This window comes from Pseudophryne corroboree, chromosome 8, assembly GCF_028390025.1.
Source record: "Pseudophryne corroboree isolate aPseCor3 chromosome 8, aPseCor3.hap2, whole genome shotgun sequence".
NCBI classification, from domain to species: Eukaryota; Metazoa; Chordata; class Amphibia; order Anura; family Myobatrachidae; genus Pseudophryne; species Pseudophryne corroboree.
In genome coordinates, this window is record NC_086451.1 from 32,040,027 (window position 1) to 32,055,410 (window position 15,384).

A 15,384-nucleotide genomic window follows, 5' to 3' on the forward strand; every position below is an offset into this window, starting at 1 on the left:
CTACCTGCAGGATCCAGGGGTCGACTTGCGAGTGAGCCCACTGCGCGCTGAAATTCTTGAGACGGCCCCCCACCGTGCCCGAGTCTGCTTGCAGAGCCCCAGCGTCATGCTGAGGACTTGGCAGAAGCGGGAGAGGGCTTCTGCTCTTGGGAAGAGGCTGCATGGTGCAGTCTTTTTCCCCTTCCTCTGCCCCGGGGCAGGAACGAGCGGCCTTTTTCCCTCTTGCCCTTATAGGGACGAAAGGACTGGGTTTGAAAAGACGGTGTCTTTTTCTGCTGAGAGGTGACCTGGGGTAAAAAGGTGGATTTTCCAGCCGTTGCCGTGGCCACCAGGTCCGATAGACCGACCCCAAATAACTCCTCCCCTTTATACGACAATACTTCCATATGTCGTTTGGAATCCGCATCACCTGACCACTGTCGCGTCCATAACGTTCTTCTGGCAGAAATGGACATCGCACTTACTCTAGATGCCAGGGTGCAAATATCCCTCTGTGCATCTCGCATATATAGTAATGCATCCTTTAAATGCTCTATAGTTAATAATATACTGTCCCTATCCAGGGTATCAATATTTTCAGTCAGGGAATCCGACCAAGCCACTCCAGCGCTGCACATCCAGGCTGAGGCGATCGCTGGTCGCAGTATAACACCGGTATGTGTGTATATACCTTTTAAGATATTTTCCAGCCTTCTATCAGCTGGTTCCTTGAGAGCGGCCGTATCAGGAGACGGTAACGCCACTTGTTTTGATAAGCGTGTGAGCGCCTTATCTACCCTAGGGGGTGTTTCCCAACGTGCCCTAACCTCTGGCGGGAAAGGGTATAGTGCCAATAATTTATTAGAAATCAGCAGTTTTTTATCGGGGGAAACCCACGCTTTATCACACACCTCATTTAATTCATCTGACTCAGGAAAAACCACTGGTAGTTTTTTCACACCCCACATAATACCCTTTTTTGTGGTACTTGTAGTGTCAGAAATGTTCAATGCCTCCTTCATTGCCGTGATCATGTAACGTGTGGCCCTACTGGACATTACGTTTGTCTCGTCACCGTCGACACTGGATTCAGTATCCGTGTCAGGGTCTGTGTCGACCATCTGAGGTAACGGGCGTTTTAGCGCCCCTGACGGTGTCTGAGACGCCTGAACAGGCACTAATTGATTTGTCGGCTGTCTCATGTCGTCAACAGTTTTTTGCAAAGTGCTGACATTGTCACGTGATTCTTTAATTACCACCATCCAGTCAGGTGTCGACTCCCTAGGGGGTGACATCACTAACACAGGCAATTGCTCTGCTTCCACATCATTTTCCTCCTCATACATGTCGACACAATCGTACCGACACCCAGCACACACACAGGGAATGCTCTGATAGAGGACAGGACCCAACTAGCCCTTTGGGGAGACAGAGGGAGAGTTTGCCAGCACACACCAGAGCGCTATATATATACAGGGATAACCTTATATAAGTGTTACTCCCTGTTATAGCTGCTGTATTTATATATTAGCTGCCAATAGTGCCCCCCTCTCTGTTTTACCCTGTTTCTGTAGTGCAGGACTGCAGGGGAGAGTCAGGGAGCCGTCCTTCCAGCGGAGCTGTGAAAGAAAATGGCGCTTGTGTGCTGAGGAGAAAGGCTCCGCCCCCTTCACGGCGGCCTTTTCTCCCGCTTTTTTCAGGAAACTGGCAGGGGATAAATGCATCCATATAGCCCAGGAGCTATATGTGATGCATTTTTTTTTTTTAGCCATATAAGGTTTTTATATCGTTTTTATTGCGTCTCAGGGCGCTCCCCCCCAGCGCCCTGCACCCTCAGTGACCGGAGTGTGAAGTGTGCTGAGAGCAATGGCGCACAGCTGCAGTGCTGTGCGCTACCTTATTTGAAGACAGGAACGTCTTCTGCCGCCGCTTTCTCCGGACCTCTTCGCTCTTCTGGCTCTGTAAGGGGGCCGGCGGCGCGGCTCCGGGACCCATCCAGGCTGAACCTGTGATCGTCCCTCTGGAGCTAATGTCCAGTAGCCAAGAAGCCCAATCCACTCTGCAGTCAGGTGAGTTCACTTCTTCTCCCCTTAGTCCCACGATGCAGTGAGCCTGTTGCCAGCAGGACTCACTGAAAATAAAAAACCTATTTAAACTTTTACTTCTAAGCAGCTCAGGAGAGCCACCTAGCTTGCACCCTTCTCGTTCGGGCACAAAAATCTAACTGAGGCTTGGAGGAGGGTCATAGGGGGAGGAGCCAGTGCACACCAGCTAGTCTAAAGCTTTTACTTTTTGTGCCCAGTCTCCTGCGGAGCCGCTATTCCCCATGGTCCTTACGGAGTTCCCAGCATCCACTAGGACGTCAGAGAAAAACAATTTCCTTAGTGAAGTAGAGAATTAGTGAGTACGGAGACACAGGAGAAGAAATATAGGGCTGATACATGCATAAAAAGCTGAAACAGTAAAGCACTAAATGTCAGTTAGATATATTTCAATTGCTGTGATATCACTGGCTATGGAAGTGCAACACCGCTAATCTGTTCTCATCATCTCTATTAGTTAAGACTCAGTCATTTTTGGGGACCCCACCCCCCGTCTTTCCTGATGTCATCTGTAGACCATTTTTATAGCCCCAACTTCTAGAAGGTTTTTTGTCCGTCTTCTTTCTGCCAATTGGAAATTGGGGTTTTCCCTATGAAAGATAAGAAACCTCATTCCCTTCCAACAGTACAATCTAAGTATTTGGTCTGTGATCTCATTAAAACATGCACAATGCACCTTATAGCACATACAGCCCCTAGATGGGCGGAGCCAGACATACGCTCGTTATTCATAATCTTGAAAGATTCATCAGCACTTGCCACTTACCTCCATCCACAACAGCTGTTTTCACGGGTTCAATTCTGGACACGATTTCCGCCAGGTCCGTGAAAGAGGCATTAGGGCAAGTGTTCAGCTGTGGGCAAGAAGAGAGAGAGGAGTAACAGGGTTGGGTTGTGGAAGAAAGACAAACGTCATCGGTTTTACCATCGGTGTGGCAGTGAATGAGAGGGTAGAGATTTGCCTGTTCATCTACCATCTAGTTCCCAGTAAGAGACCAACAGGTGTAGGAAAAATTCTCCGGCAGGGTCCACAGGTTATCCACAGGATAACAATGGGATATGATGGAGCGGCAGCGGATTGGCACCAAACGATCACAAGCTTTCAGTCCTCCCGGGATGCAATGGGCTCGGCCATATATCCCCGCCCACTGGCTCAGGCAAATCAGTTTTTTGGTTTGGTGCGCCAAGCACGCAACAGGAGCAATGGTACGTTCTCTATGAGCCGCAGGCAGGCCATGACGATGGTCAGGTGACGTGCGGCTGCCACGCTTCAGGATACATCTGGCTAAAGGCGAGTCACGGCATCCCCCCATTAATGAAGTTTTTTTTGTCATAGTGTTAAGTTCTTGCAATAATAGCCAAGGGTCCTAAGATTAGGGTAACCTGTGTCCCCCCCTATTCCTCAGATGGATTGGGAGCCATTGCTCCTATGAAATGCTACACAAAATAAATGTATAGGAGTTGGAATATTTTAGGTAAGGGCTAATATTAGCATTTGCATAAAGTCACAGCCAAAACTACAGCAAAAGACGCTAAAGCGGGCGCAGGGGTGCGAGACTCCTAATCAGCCATCTGGTTCAGTAAAAAGTTTTAGACTGAGGATTTAGTTTCCCTTCCGATCTTTGCTTGTTCCACATCGCTGCGTGTGGGCTATCAGTCACCAGCGACGAACAGTGCAGAGTGTTTCAGCCTGCAGAACGGCTGTCTCTTAAGCAAACACGGACTGCGCTAGATCAAGGTCGCTCTGTCCTATAGACCTATTTTAGGGGCAAGGCTGTAAGCGCAGCACGTGTGACAAACGCAGCATGAACGCCCACCAAGCACAATATCTCTGTCCCTGGTTCCGCACACGGAGGCTGCGGGTGGGCCAAGTCCTGACATTTCGTCTCCAAGTCTATTTTCTTTCTAAATACAAAATGCCGTTCCGCAGCTCTCAGCTAAAGCACTGACGAGGCCCCTTTAAAGCGAAGCCAAAATAAATACACTTCCTTACAAAGCGGAGAATGGCTTCTATTTAACCTTTCCCTGCGTTCTTATCCTCTAACACACAGAAAATCGATTTGCTTTTAACTCTGCATTAAGATCTCTGTTCCAAACCAGAAGTGAGTTTCCCGTTACGATTCGGACCCCCCAGGACTCTGCCACCTGCTTTCATATCCCGCTCTGCGCTGTAAATAGAGCGTTACAGGGCACCTGTCACCCACACACAGCGGAGGAAGTCTCTGTGCCAGAATGCAGACTATCAATTCCTTCAGTGACTTCATCAAGGCACAATTTACTTTGCTCCCTCAACGTAGAAGTCAACAGGGCTCATTTATCATCATTACGTAGAAGCTAATCTACATGAGCGGTAGGAGAAGTGGGAAGAAAATGGCAAAATAAGGTTACAGAGTATGGCGTTCAAAGATGACAAACTTTTATAGAATAAGCCCCGGATATATACCTCCCAATGTGGTTAACGCTTAAAAAAGCTTTAACTGTTTGGTGCCCAGATTCCATATCCATCACTACAACCCCGATGTTCCCTGTGGAACCCTATGTACCCTGTTGAAGAAATCCGGAATTTACTTTGTACCTGGATAAACCATGCCGTAATGCCAGGGGTGCAGATACCGTATACTTATTGTGTTGGCACGTACGGTATATGCTGCCGGCTTTTGCATGCAGCGTACAATTGTTTACAGCAAATATGGAAGTCTCCCACCACTCCGATGAATGGCCAGCAGTACCTGTGCGGCACACTGCCAGGGTGCGGAGAAGCCTCAGTCATGTCACTGGTTCCTAGTGAGCCGACCAACTGCAATCTCGCACATACTGGTGCAGAACCTCCATTGGAGCAACCAGTACAGAACAGAAACATATGGTGGCAGAGCCACGTCTATATTAGTACTGGATAAAAGGACGTCGGCGCTTGGAGCACAGAATTCCGTGAACGTACGAAGCTCTGAAGTCATCGGTCCCCAAGCACAGTCGGGAGAGAAGTCTATCTAGGATCAGAGATCTCACCATTAGGAAGGCGTCTCTGTTACACATTGTACAGCGGGACCTTCATTTACATTCAATCTCCTTCATAATTACACAGTGCAGAGAGATAATCCCAAACCAGTCACAGGGGTCATTACCCTCGCATTGTCACAGCAGCGCGCACTGCCGGAGGATCGTCCCTGGGAAGGCGGATGCGAGCGCACTCAGCCCGACATCTAATTATCTCACTCAGTGATCCCAGTATCTCCCTGTGCGTTTATACCGCTCCACGTAGATTATAGCAGCCGTGTACAGAGGATGCAGCTGCTGAGCTGGGGGGGAAGCTGACGGCTAGTACCACAGAGACTTTCCGACCTCTGCTACAGCTCCCAAAACCACTACTCTGTATCTGGGATCACAGGATACATTCATACATATCATACAGTTTTACAGCAGAGGAATAAGCTGGAATCACAGCCAACATCAGGAACAATGCAATGTGCAAGCAGGTACTTACATCAGAGGTTTTGGACTTGCCCGTGTCTTGGCGGTCCTTCAGCATCTTCTCAATGACACCGCTGCGGCCCCAGACGTTGAATACGGTCTTACCGTGCTGGTAGCCCACATCCTGCAGTCAGGGGGGAGGGAGAAAAGGGGTTAATGACGGCCAAGCATAGCGAGAGTATGTTACCGGTCTGCACTGGCGCTTCTCCAGATCAGATCTTGGAACAAATACAATGAGACATTCATATATTAAACGTATAATAAATACGGGTGTAGTATGGCTGACCAGCGGTCTCCTGACCGCCGGTCAGCTTACCGACGCCAGGATCCCGGCAGCATACCGACGCCGGGATCCCGGCGGGGAGGGGCGAGTGCAGCAAGCCCCTTGCGTGCTCGCTGCGCTCGCCACGCTGCGGGCTCGGTGGCGACCTGCTGTCGCCACGGGTTCTATTCCCACTCTATGGGTGTCGTGGACACCCACGAGTGGAAATAGTCCCTGTTGGCCGGCATGCCGACCATCGGGATAGTGAGCCTTCGGGACGATGGAGGAGGTCATGTGACTGTCGGTCAGCAGACCGCCGGTCACATGAATACCACCCAATAAATACAGCCTGGGGGAGACTGCAATGAGCAAACACAGGCGGATGGCTTGGGTGTAAATCATCATACGGTTGACATGCACATGATGGAGAGGGTCAAAAGGTCAACAGTGTCAATTGGGCGACATGTAAAAGGTAGACGCCTGAAAAGATTGACGTGTACAAAAGGTCAACATAGTGAACAGGCCGACATGGAAATGGTCAACACATTTTTTTTTTTGGGTGTCATTTTGTATGTTGAACCAAGTACAAGCCAAACTAGTGGAAACGTGTACCCTCGCGGGCAAAGGTCCCTCGCTCCACTACTGCTGCGTCACCACAGGTTCCCAATCGTTGTCCACATGGATGGGAAATGACGGAAAAGGTAATAATAAAAAAAATTGTGTCAACCATATATGTGTTGATCATTGTCATGTCGACCATTTGAATCTGTCGACCTTAAACACCGTCTACCTTTTACATGTTGACCTTTTGAACCTGTCGACCGCACGCATGGTCAGCCATATGGGGTCGTTCTATTAGCTGTCGACCTACCATCCGGTTACCGGCTGGCGTAAGCTGCAGGGTTTTGGTGAATTTTTTTTGTCTGTATTTGCCAAAACGAGTGTTTTCCATCTTGTCGGTCTATAACAGTGGCCTGAACAGCGAATACTGAGATTCTGGCCCTGTTTTGTGCACCCCCCCCTAATCGTTCTAGGTCATATTACTCGCAGTCTCTTTCTTCTTTGCCCCAACTTACTGCACTTCAGGGAGAAACTGGTCAGAACGTGAATAAAGTCATATATCGGGCATTTCTTACATAATTATGAACCCTAAAAATAAAAACAGGTATATTTGTGGTGACAGGTGTGTCTCACTACTGCTGAAATACTGTGTGCTGTATCCCTGACATTACAGGCAAAGTGTAATTAATACAGACAGCTGTACTACAGGCTATGTCCTGGCTGCTCTGAGTTATGGGAGGGCAATGGCCGCTGTCAGGGATGAGGCTGTTGCTGCCGCGGGTGACGACGGGGGTCGGTCGTCCAAGGACAATATGTATTTTATGCTAATTGAGATTTTGGGAAGTCATTCCGCATAAGACACTGTATAAGGATTCTATGTGGGAAGACACAGGCATAATGCACAGACCCCCGGGCTGATAAATGGCTGCACAACTCTCATTGGAAATTCAAATACCACTCGAGCCGGCAAAGTGATTGTATTAAGTGCTTTGTGGGTTACAGAGAGCTGAGGAATACGTCGCTTCAGGATCCGTAGTCGTTGACAACCGTAACTGTCTGGGCTGTAAAACGGATGATGGTCATTAGCCTTCGTATTGCCTAAAACTGTAATTAAGCTTCCTCATGCAATAAGCCAGACATTGTTATAATAATGAGGGGAGGGAAGACTGTCACATCCACTCGGCTGAAGAGCCAGAAGATTTCACTAGATCAAAGGCTGGCACATCACTAAACGTCTGATCAAACATGTGTACAGATCACACGAAGCAACGCGCAACAGCGCTTAATGCGGGCAATGCCCGATACACCGCCCCAAACCCCGCTATCAAGTAACGGCGGGGACATGACTATTAATCTCTTTCTGTAAAACACACATTATATACAGATAGAGCTACGCTTCTCTAGCCTTCTCTGCTGCACCTAGGTGCACCAAGGCTTATTAGCATAAGCCTTTCATCTATTGTTCTCAGCTGCAATACAATACAGAGAGCACAATACAGCAGGGGATTAAGTCTGACTGCCCTGGCTCAATTAATCCCATTAAAGGGACAGATGAGGGCTCCATCTGTATGCCCCACTTCCAAAAAAACAAATATATTATATATATATATATATATCCAAAATTTTGCCCCGGCACTCCTCCTAATAACTTGCTGAGGTGCCCTTCCTTGTGGACATGCTGGTCCACCCACATGCAATAGGAAAGAACAGGTGGCACTCACAGTCTTGTAAATGGTGAAAAACGACCTCCACGCCGTGGAGTCTTTATTGAAACAAACAGGTGACGTTTCGGGGACGTGTCTGAGGAAGGGGACACGTCCCCGAAACGTCACCTGTTTGTTTCAATAAAGACTCCACGGCGTGGAGGTCGTTTTTCACCATTTACAAGACTGAGTGCCACCTGTTCTTTCCTATTGTATATATATGTGTATATATATATATATATATATATATATATATATATATATATATATATATATATATATATATATATATATATATATATAGATGTCCAAGCAGTCGGCACTCCAGATTAAATGTAACGCCTGGTGCCTTCTCGTGCAGAATAAACCACTGTATATACACGTAGAATTGAGCGGCACTCTCAGGACTATAATAAAGAATGGGTCCTCAGCCCATCAATAGTTTGCAACGTTTCGGTAATTTTATTTCAACCGTCGTCAGGCATAATACTATTTATATATATTTGAAGATCAGAATAAATTTGAATGTTACTGTTTGAGTCATCAGGTGTGCTGCATGTTTACCGTATGTCGTTCTGCTGTCACTCTTCTGTCCAGTTCACCCCTAACCAGCTGGCTGGGGTGTAAGTCTGGGGACTGTGCAGCCAGTCACTCTGTGCAAGCTGCTGACTTGGGATCCAGCAAAAGATCCCCAAACTATCACACTTCCGCCCCCCTGTGTGAAAGTTGAGGTGACGAGGGTTTTGCAGTTGAAAGCATTGCACTTTTAAGATCTGGTGCTTAAACACGCCAGGATGTGACTGGTTTTGCAAGGTGCCACTTAGTAAATATGCTTGAACAAGGGGGGTGATTCCGAGTTGTTCGCTCGCTAGCTGCTTTTAGCAGCATTGCACACGCTAAGCCGCCGCCCTCTGGGAGTGTATTTTAGCTTAGCAGAATTGCGAACGAAAGATTAGCAGAATTGCGAATAGAAATTTCTTAGCAGTTTCTGAGTAGCTCGAGACCTACTCACAAATAGCAATCAGTTCAGTCAGTTTCGTTCCTGGTTTGACGTCACACACACGCCCAGCGTTCGGCTAGCCACTCCCCCGTTTCTCCAGACATTCCCACGTTTTTCCCTGAAACGCCTGCGTTTTTCCGCACACTCCCAGAAAACGGTCAGTTTCCGCCCAGAAACACCCACTTCCTGTCAATCACACTACGATCAGCAGAACGATGAAAAAACTTTGTTACGCCGTGAGTAAAATACCAAACTTTTGTGCTAATTTACTTGGCGCAGGCGCCCTGCGTACATTGCGCATGCGCAGTTTGCGACTAATCGCTCCGTAGCGGAAAAAAAATAACAACGAGCGAACAACTCGGAATGACCCCCAAGATCCGTTCTCTGGTGCACAGAGACCCTAACTGATGAACCAATGATTTAAAATTTTGATCCAGCGGCCGTAAGACCTCCTTCTAGTCCTCAGTAGCCCACTGGCGGCGCTCATGCCCCAAGACACGCCTCTTCTTCATTATAAGTCCTTATCCCATTACTTCTTCCTTGATAAACGCTTTTCTGGAACTCTCAAATTTACATTTTTCTCTCTCTCTCATTATTCAGTTCCGTAGAGAAAATGAACACGCATGGGCACAACGGCACTGCTGATCACCTCTGCGTTTTTACACATGCCCAATACTCACTAGGGGGAAAATGTATCAAACCTTCTAAAGTGCGGTGTAAAGGACAAATATAGAAGTTGCCCTTAGCAACCAATCATTTCTAACTAGCATCTATCAAGTACATTCCGGGTGGTTGCCAGGTGATAATAAGGGTCGCTATGGTGATAAGGGTCCAACATTTGTAGAGAAGCGTCGATGTAACCGGATAAGCCTGGGCTGGCTAATAGCATGGCGTAAGACCCTCACAAATCAAACCCCCCACCCCCTCCATCCCAGGGGGTCCTGACATATCTAAGATACCTACGCAGATCTCATCGAACTTTCCAAATTCCAGCGTTCCATATCGGTCGATGGGCGGCCGGATATACTCGCAGTACTCGTTGTTCATCACCATCTCTAGCTGCCGCACGCAGCACACGTACGCCAGGCGGGTCTGGATCTCCGCCATGTTCAGCACCTGGAGGAGAACACAGAGAGATCACAATCACCTGTCCTTCCTGTCGAGTTTCACATGCAGATAACTCTGCCCAGTCGCCAAGAACCCTGGATGACAGTTATGCAACCCGTGTTTCACTAGCCGCAGCAGAACCACAAATCACAGCCTGCCAAGCCTGAGCCTTGTGCTGTGGGAACGGCTGTAACACTGCTGGGTGCCTAAACACACATTAGATCAATCTCTCCCTTTACAAACCGCTACAGAATGAACAATTTATCTCCCCCGAGTTCTGCTGTTAATCAAAATTGCTGTCTGCATTTTATTACCGTCGCTCTGCAAATAAATCTATGGGGGTGTATTCATACAGAGCAGCGGGGCTGTTAAACAGAGAGAGAACTGTATTTATTAGTAACTATAAAGATATTTCTTGAACATTTAGGCCTTGTCTAGAAGAGTGTTCTGTGCTTAAAAGTCTATTACATGTGTTCCGAAGCTTGTAGTCCAAAATAAAATAAGATTTTACTCACCGGTAAATCTATTTCTCGTAGTCCGTAGTGGATGCTGGGAACTCCGTAAGGACCATGGGGAATAGACGGGCTCCGCAGGAGACTGGGCACTCTAAAAGAAAGATTAGGTACTATCTGGTGTGCACTGGCTCCTCCCTCTATGCCCCTCCTCCAGACCTCAGTTAGGATACTGTGCCCGGAAGAGCTGACACAATAAGGAAGGATTTTGAATCCCGGGTAAGACTCATACCAGCCACACCAATCACACCGTATAACTCGTGATACTATACCCAGTTAACAGTATGAAATATAACTGAGCCTCTCAACAGATGGCTCAACAATAACCCTTTAGTTAGGCAATAACTATATACAAGTATTGCAGACAATCCGCACTTGGGATGGGCGCCCAGCATCCACTACGGACTACGAGAAATAGATTTACCGGTGAGTAAAATCTTATTTTCTCTGACGTCCTAGTGGATGCTGGGAACTCCGTAAGGACCATGGGGATTATACCAAAGCTCCCAAACAGGCGGGAGAGTGCGGATGACTCTGCAGCACCGAATGAGAGAACTCAAGGTCCTCCTCAGCCAGGGTATCAAATTTGTAGAATTTAGCAAACGTGTTTGCCCCTGACCAAGTTGCAGCTCGGCAAAGTTGTAAAGCCGAGACCCCTCGGGCAGCCGCCCAAGATGAGCCCACTTTCCTCGTGGAATGGGCTGTTACTGATTTAGGATGCGGCAATCCAGCCGCAGAATGCTCCAGCTGAATTGTGCTACAAGTTCAGCGAGCAATAGTCTGCTTAGAAGCAGGAGCACCTATTTTGTTGGGTGCCTACAGGATAAAAAACGAGTCAGTTTTCCTGACTCCAGCCGTCCTGGAAATATAAATTTTTAAGGCCCTGACTACGTCCAGTAACTTGGAATCTTCCAAGTCCCTAGTAGCCGCAGGCACTACAATAGGTTGGTTCAAGTGAAAAGCTGATACCACCTTAGGGAGAAACTGGGGACGAGTCCTCAATTCTGCCCTATCCATATGGAAAATCAGATAAGGGCTTTTACATGACAAAGCCGTTAATTCTGATACTCGCCTGGCAGAAGCCAAGGCCAATAACATGACCACTTTCCACGTGAGATATTTCAAATCCACAGTTTTAAGTGGCTCAAACCAATGTGATTTTAAGAAACTCAACACCACGTTGAGATCCCAAGGTGCCACAGAAGGCACAAAAAAGGGGCTGAATATGTAGCACTCCCTTTACAAATGTGTGAACTCCAGGCAGTGAAGCCAGTTCTTTCTGGAAGAAAATCGACAGAGCCGAAATCTGGACCTTAATGGAACCCAATTTTAGGCCCATAGTCACTCCTGACTGTAGGAAGTGCAGAAAACGACCCAGCTGAAATTCCTCTGTTGGGGCCTTCCTGGCCTCACACCACGCAACATATTTTCGCCAAATACGGTGATAATGGTTTGCGGTTACTTCTTTCCTGGCTTTTATCAGCGTAGGAATGACTTCCTCCGGAATGCCCTTTTGCTTTAGGATCCGGAATTCAACCGCCATGCCGTCCAACGCAGCCGCGGTAAGTCTTGGAACAGACAGGGCCCCTGCTGTAGCAGATCCTGTCTGAGCAGTAGAGGCCATGGGTCCTCTGATATTATTTCTTGAAGTTCTGGGTACCAAGCTCTTCTTGGCCCATCCGGAACCACGAGTATTGTTCTTACTCCTCGTTTTCTTATTATTCTCAGTACCTTTGGTATGAGAGGCAGAGGAAGGAATACATAAACCGACTGGTACACCCACGGTGTCACTAGAGCGTCCACAGCTATTGCCTGAGGGTCCCTTGACCTGGCGCAATATCTAGTTTTTTGTTTAGGCGGGACGCCATCATGTCCACCTGTGGCCTTTCCCAACGGTTTACCAACAGTTGGAAGACTTCTGGATGAAGTCCCCACTCTCCCGGGTGTCGGTCGTGTCTGCTGAGGAAGTCTGCTTCCCAGTTGTCCACTCCCGGAATGAACACTGCTGACAGTGCTAAGACGTGATTTTCCGCCCATCGGAGAATCCTTGTGGCTTCTGCCATCGCCATCCTGCTTCTTGTGCCACCCTGTCGGTATACATGGGCGACTGCCGTGATGTTGTCTGATTGGATCAGTACCGGCTGGTTTTGAAGCAGAGGCCTTGCCAGACTTAGGGCATTGTAAATGGCCCTCAGTTCCAGAATATTTATGTGTAGGGACGACTCCTGACTTGACCAAAGTCCTTGGAAATTTCTTCCCTGTGTGACTGCCCCCCAGCCTCGAAGGCTGGCATCCGTGGTTACCAGGACCCAGTCCTGTATGCCGAATCTGCGGCCCTCTTGAAGATGAGCACTCTGCAGCCACCACAGTAGAGATACCCTGGTCCTTGGAGACAGGGTTATCAGCCGATGCATCTGAAGATGCGATTCCGACCACTTGTCCAAGAGGTCCCACTGAAAAGTTCTTGCATGGAACCTGCCGAATGGAATTTTGCTTCGTAAGAAGCTACCATTTTTCCCAGGACTCGTGTGCAGTGATGCACCGATACCTGTTTTGGTTTCAGGAGGTCTCTGACTAGAGATGACAGCTCCTTGGCTTTCTCCTGCGGGAGAAACACTTTTTTTCTGTTCTGTGTCCAGAACCATCCCCAGGAACAGCAGGCGTGTGGTAGGAACCAGCTGTGACTTTGGAATGTATAGAATCCATCCGTGCTGTTGTAGCACTTCCCGAGATAGTGCTATTCCGACCAACAACTGCTCCATGGACCTCGCCTTTATAAGGAGATCGTCCAAGTACGAGATAATTAAAAACTCCCTTTTTTCGAAGGAGTATCATCATTTCTGCCATTACCTTGGTAAAGACCCTCGGTGCCGTGGACAGTCCAAACGGCAGTGTTTGGAATTGGTAATGGCAATCCTGTACCACAAATCTGAGGTACTCCTGGTGAGGATGGTAAATGGGGACATGTAGGTAAGCATCCTTGATGTCCAGGGATACCATGTAATCCCCCTCCTCCAGGCTTGCAATAACCGCCCTGAGCGATTCCATCTTGAACTTGAATTTTTTTATGTATGTGTTTAAGGACTCCAAATTTAAAATGGGTCTCACCGAACCGTCCGGTTTCGGTACCACAAACAGTGTGGAATAGTAACCCCGTCCTTGTGGAAGTAGGGGCACCTTGACTATCACCTGCTGGGAATACAGCTTGTGAATTGCCTCTAGCACAGCCTCCCTGTCTGAGGGAGTTGTCTGCAAGGCAGATTTGAGGAAACGGCGGGGGGGAGACGCCTCGAATTCCAGCCTGTACCCCTGAGATACTACTTGAAGGATCCAGGGATCCATGTGAGCAAGCCCACTGATCGCTGAAATTTTTGAGGCGGCCCCCCACCGTACCTGGCTACGCCTGTGGAGCCCCCGCGTCATGCGGTGGACTCAGAGGAAGCGGGGGAAGAATTTTGATTCTGGGAACTGGCTGACTGGTGCAGCTTTTTCCCTCTTCCCTCGTCTCTGTGCAGAAAGGAAGCGCCTTTGACCCGCTTGCTTTTCTGAAGCCGAAAGGACTGTACCTGATAATACAGTGCATTCTTAGGCTGTGAGGAAACCTGAGGTAAAATTTTTTTCTTCCCAGCTGTTGCTGTGGATACAAGGTCCCAGAGACCATCCCCAAACAATTCCTCACCCTTATAAGGCTCTATGTGCCTTTTAAAGTCAGCATCACCTGTCCAGTGTCGGGTCTCTAATACCCTCCTGACAGAATGGCCATTGCATTAATTCTGGATGCCAGCCGGCAAAATATCCCTCTGTGCATCCCTCATATATAAGACGACGACTTATGTTCGCAAAATAGTATCCCTGTTTGACAGGGTTACAGACCACGCTGCAGCAGCACTATCTGCAGGTCTCAGTCTAGTACCTGAGTGTGTAAATACAGACTTCAGGATAGCCTCCTGCTTTTTATCAGCAGGTACCTTCAAAGTGGCCATATCCTAAGACGGCAGTGCCACCTTTTTTGACAAACGTGTGAGCGCCTTATCCACCCTAGGGGATATCTCCCAGCGTAACTTATCCTCTGGCGGGAAAAGGTACGCCATCAGTAACTTTTTAGAAATTACCAGTTTCTTATCGGGGGAACCCACGCTTTTTCACACTTCATTCACTCATTTGATGGGGGAACAAAACACTGCCTGCTTTTTCTCCCCAAACATAAAACCCTTTTTTTTAGTGGTACTTGGGTTAATGTCAGAAATGTGTAACACATTTTTTATTGCCGGGATCATGTAACGGATGTTCCTAGTGGATTGTGTATATGTCTCAAACTCGTCGACACTGGAGTCAGACTCCGTGTCAACATCTGTGTCTGCCATCTGAGGGAGCGGGCGTTTTTGAGCCCCTGATGGCCTTTGAGACGCCTGGGCAGGCGCGGGCTGAGAAGCCGGCTGTCCCATAGCTGTTACGTCATCCAGCCTTTTATGTAAGGAGTTGACACTGTCGGTTAATACTTTCCACCTATCCATCCACTCTGGTGTCGGCCCACAGGGGGCGACATCCCATTTATCGGCATCTGCTCCGCCTCCACATAAGCCTCCTCATCAAACATGTCGACACAGCCGTACCGACACACTGCACACACACAGGGAATGCTCTGACTGAGGACAGGACCCCACACAGCCCTTTGGGGAGACAGAGAGAG

At 48.3% G+C, this 15,384-nt stretch overlaps 1 protein-coding gene across 3 annotated transcripts in view; it reads right to left on the reverse strand.

The window, feature by feature from the left end:
• PNPLA7 (patatin like phospholipase domain containing 7) overlaps window positions 1–15,384 on the reverse strand; it is a 258,686-nt gene that overhangs the window by 15,846 nt on the left and 227,456 nt on the right. For all 3 annotated transcript variants that reach the window (XM_063936182.1, XM_063936180.1, XM_063936181.1), the window contains 3 exons: window positions 10,039–10,191; window positions 5,563–5,673; window positions 2,848–2,935 (listed from right to left, as the gene is read on the reverse strand). In XM_063936182.1, the coding sequence (XP_063792252.1) occupies window positions 2,848–2,935; window positions 5,563–5,673; window positions 10,039–10,191 (352 nt within the window). The remainder of the gene's footprint in view (window positions 1–2,847; window positions 2,936–5,562; window positions 5,674–10,038; window positions 10,192–15,384) is intronic.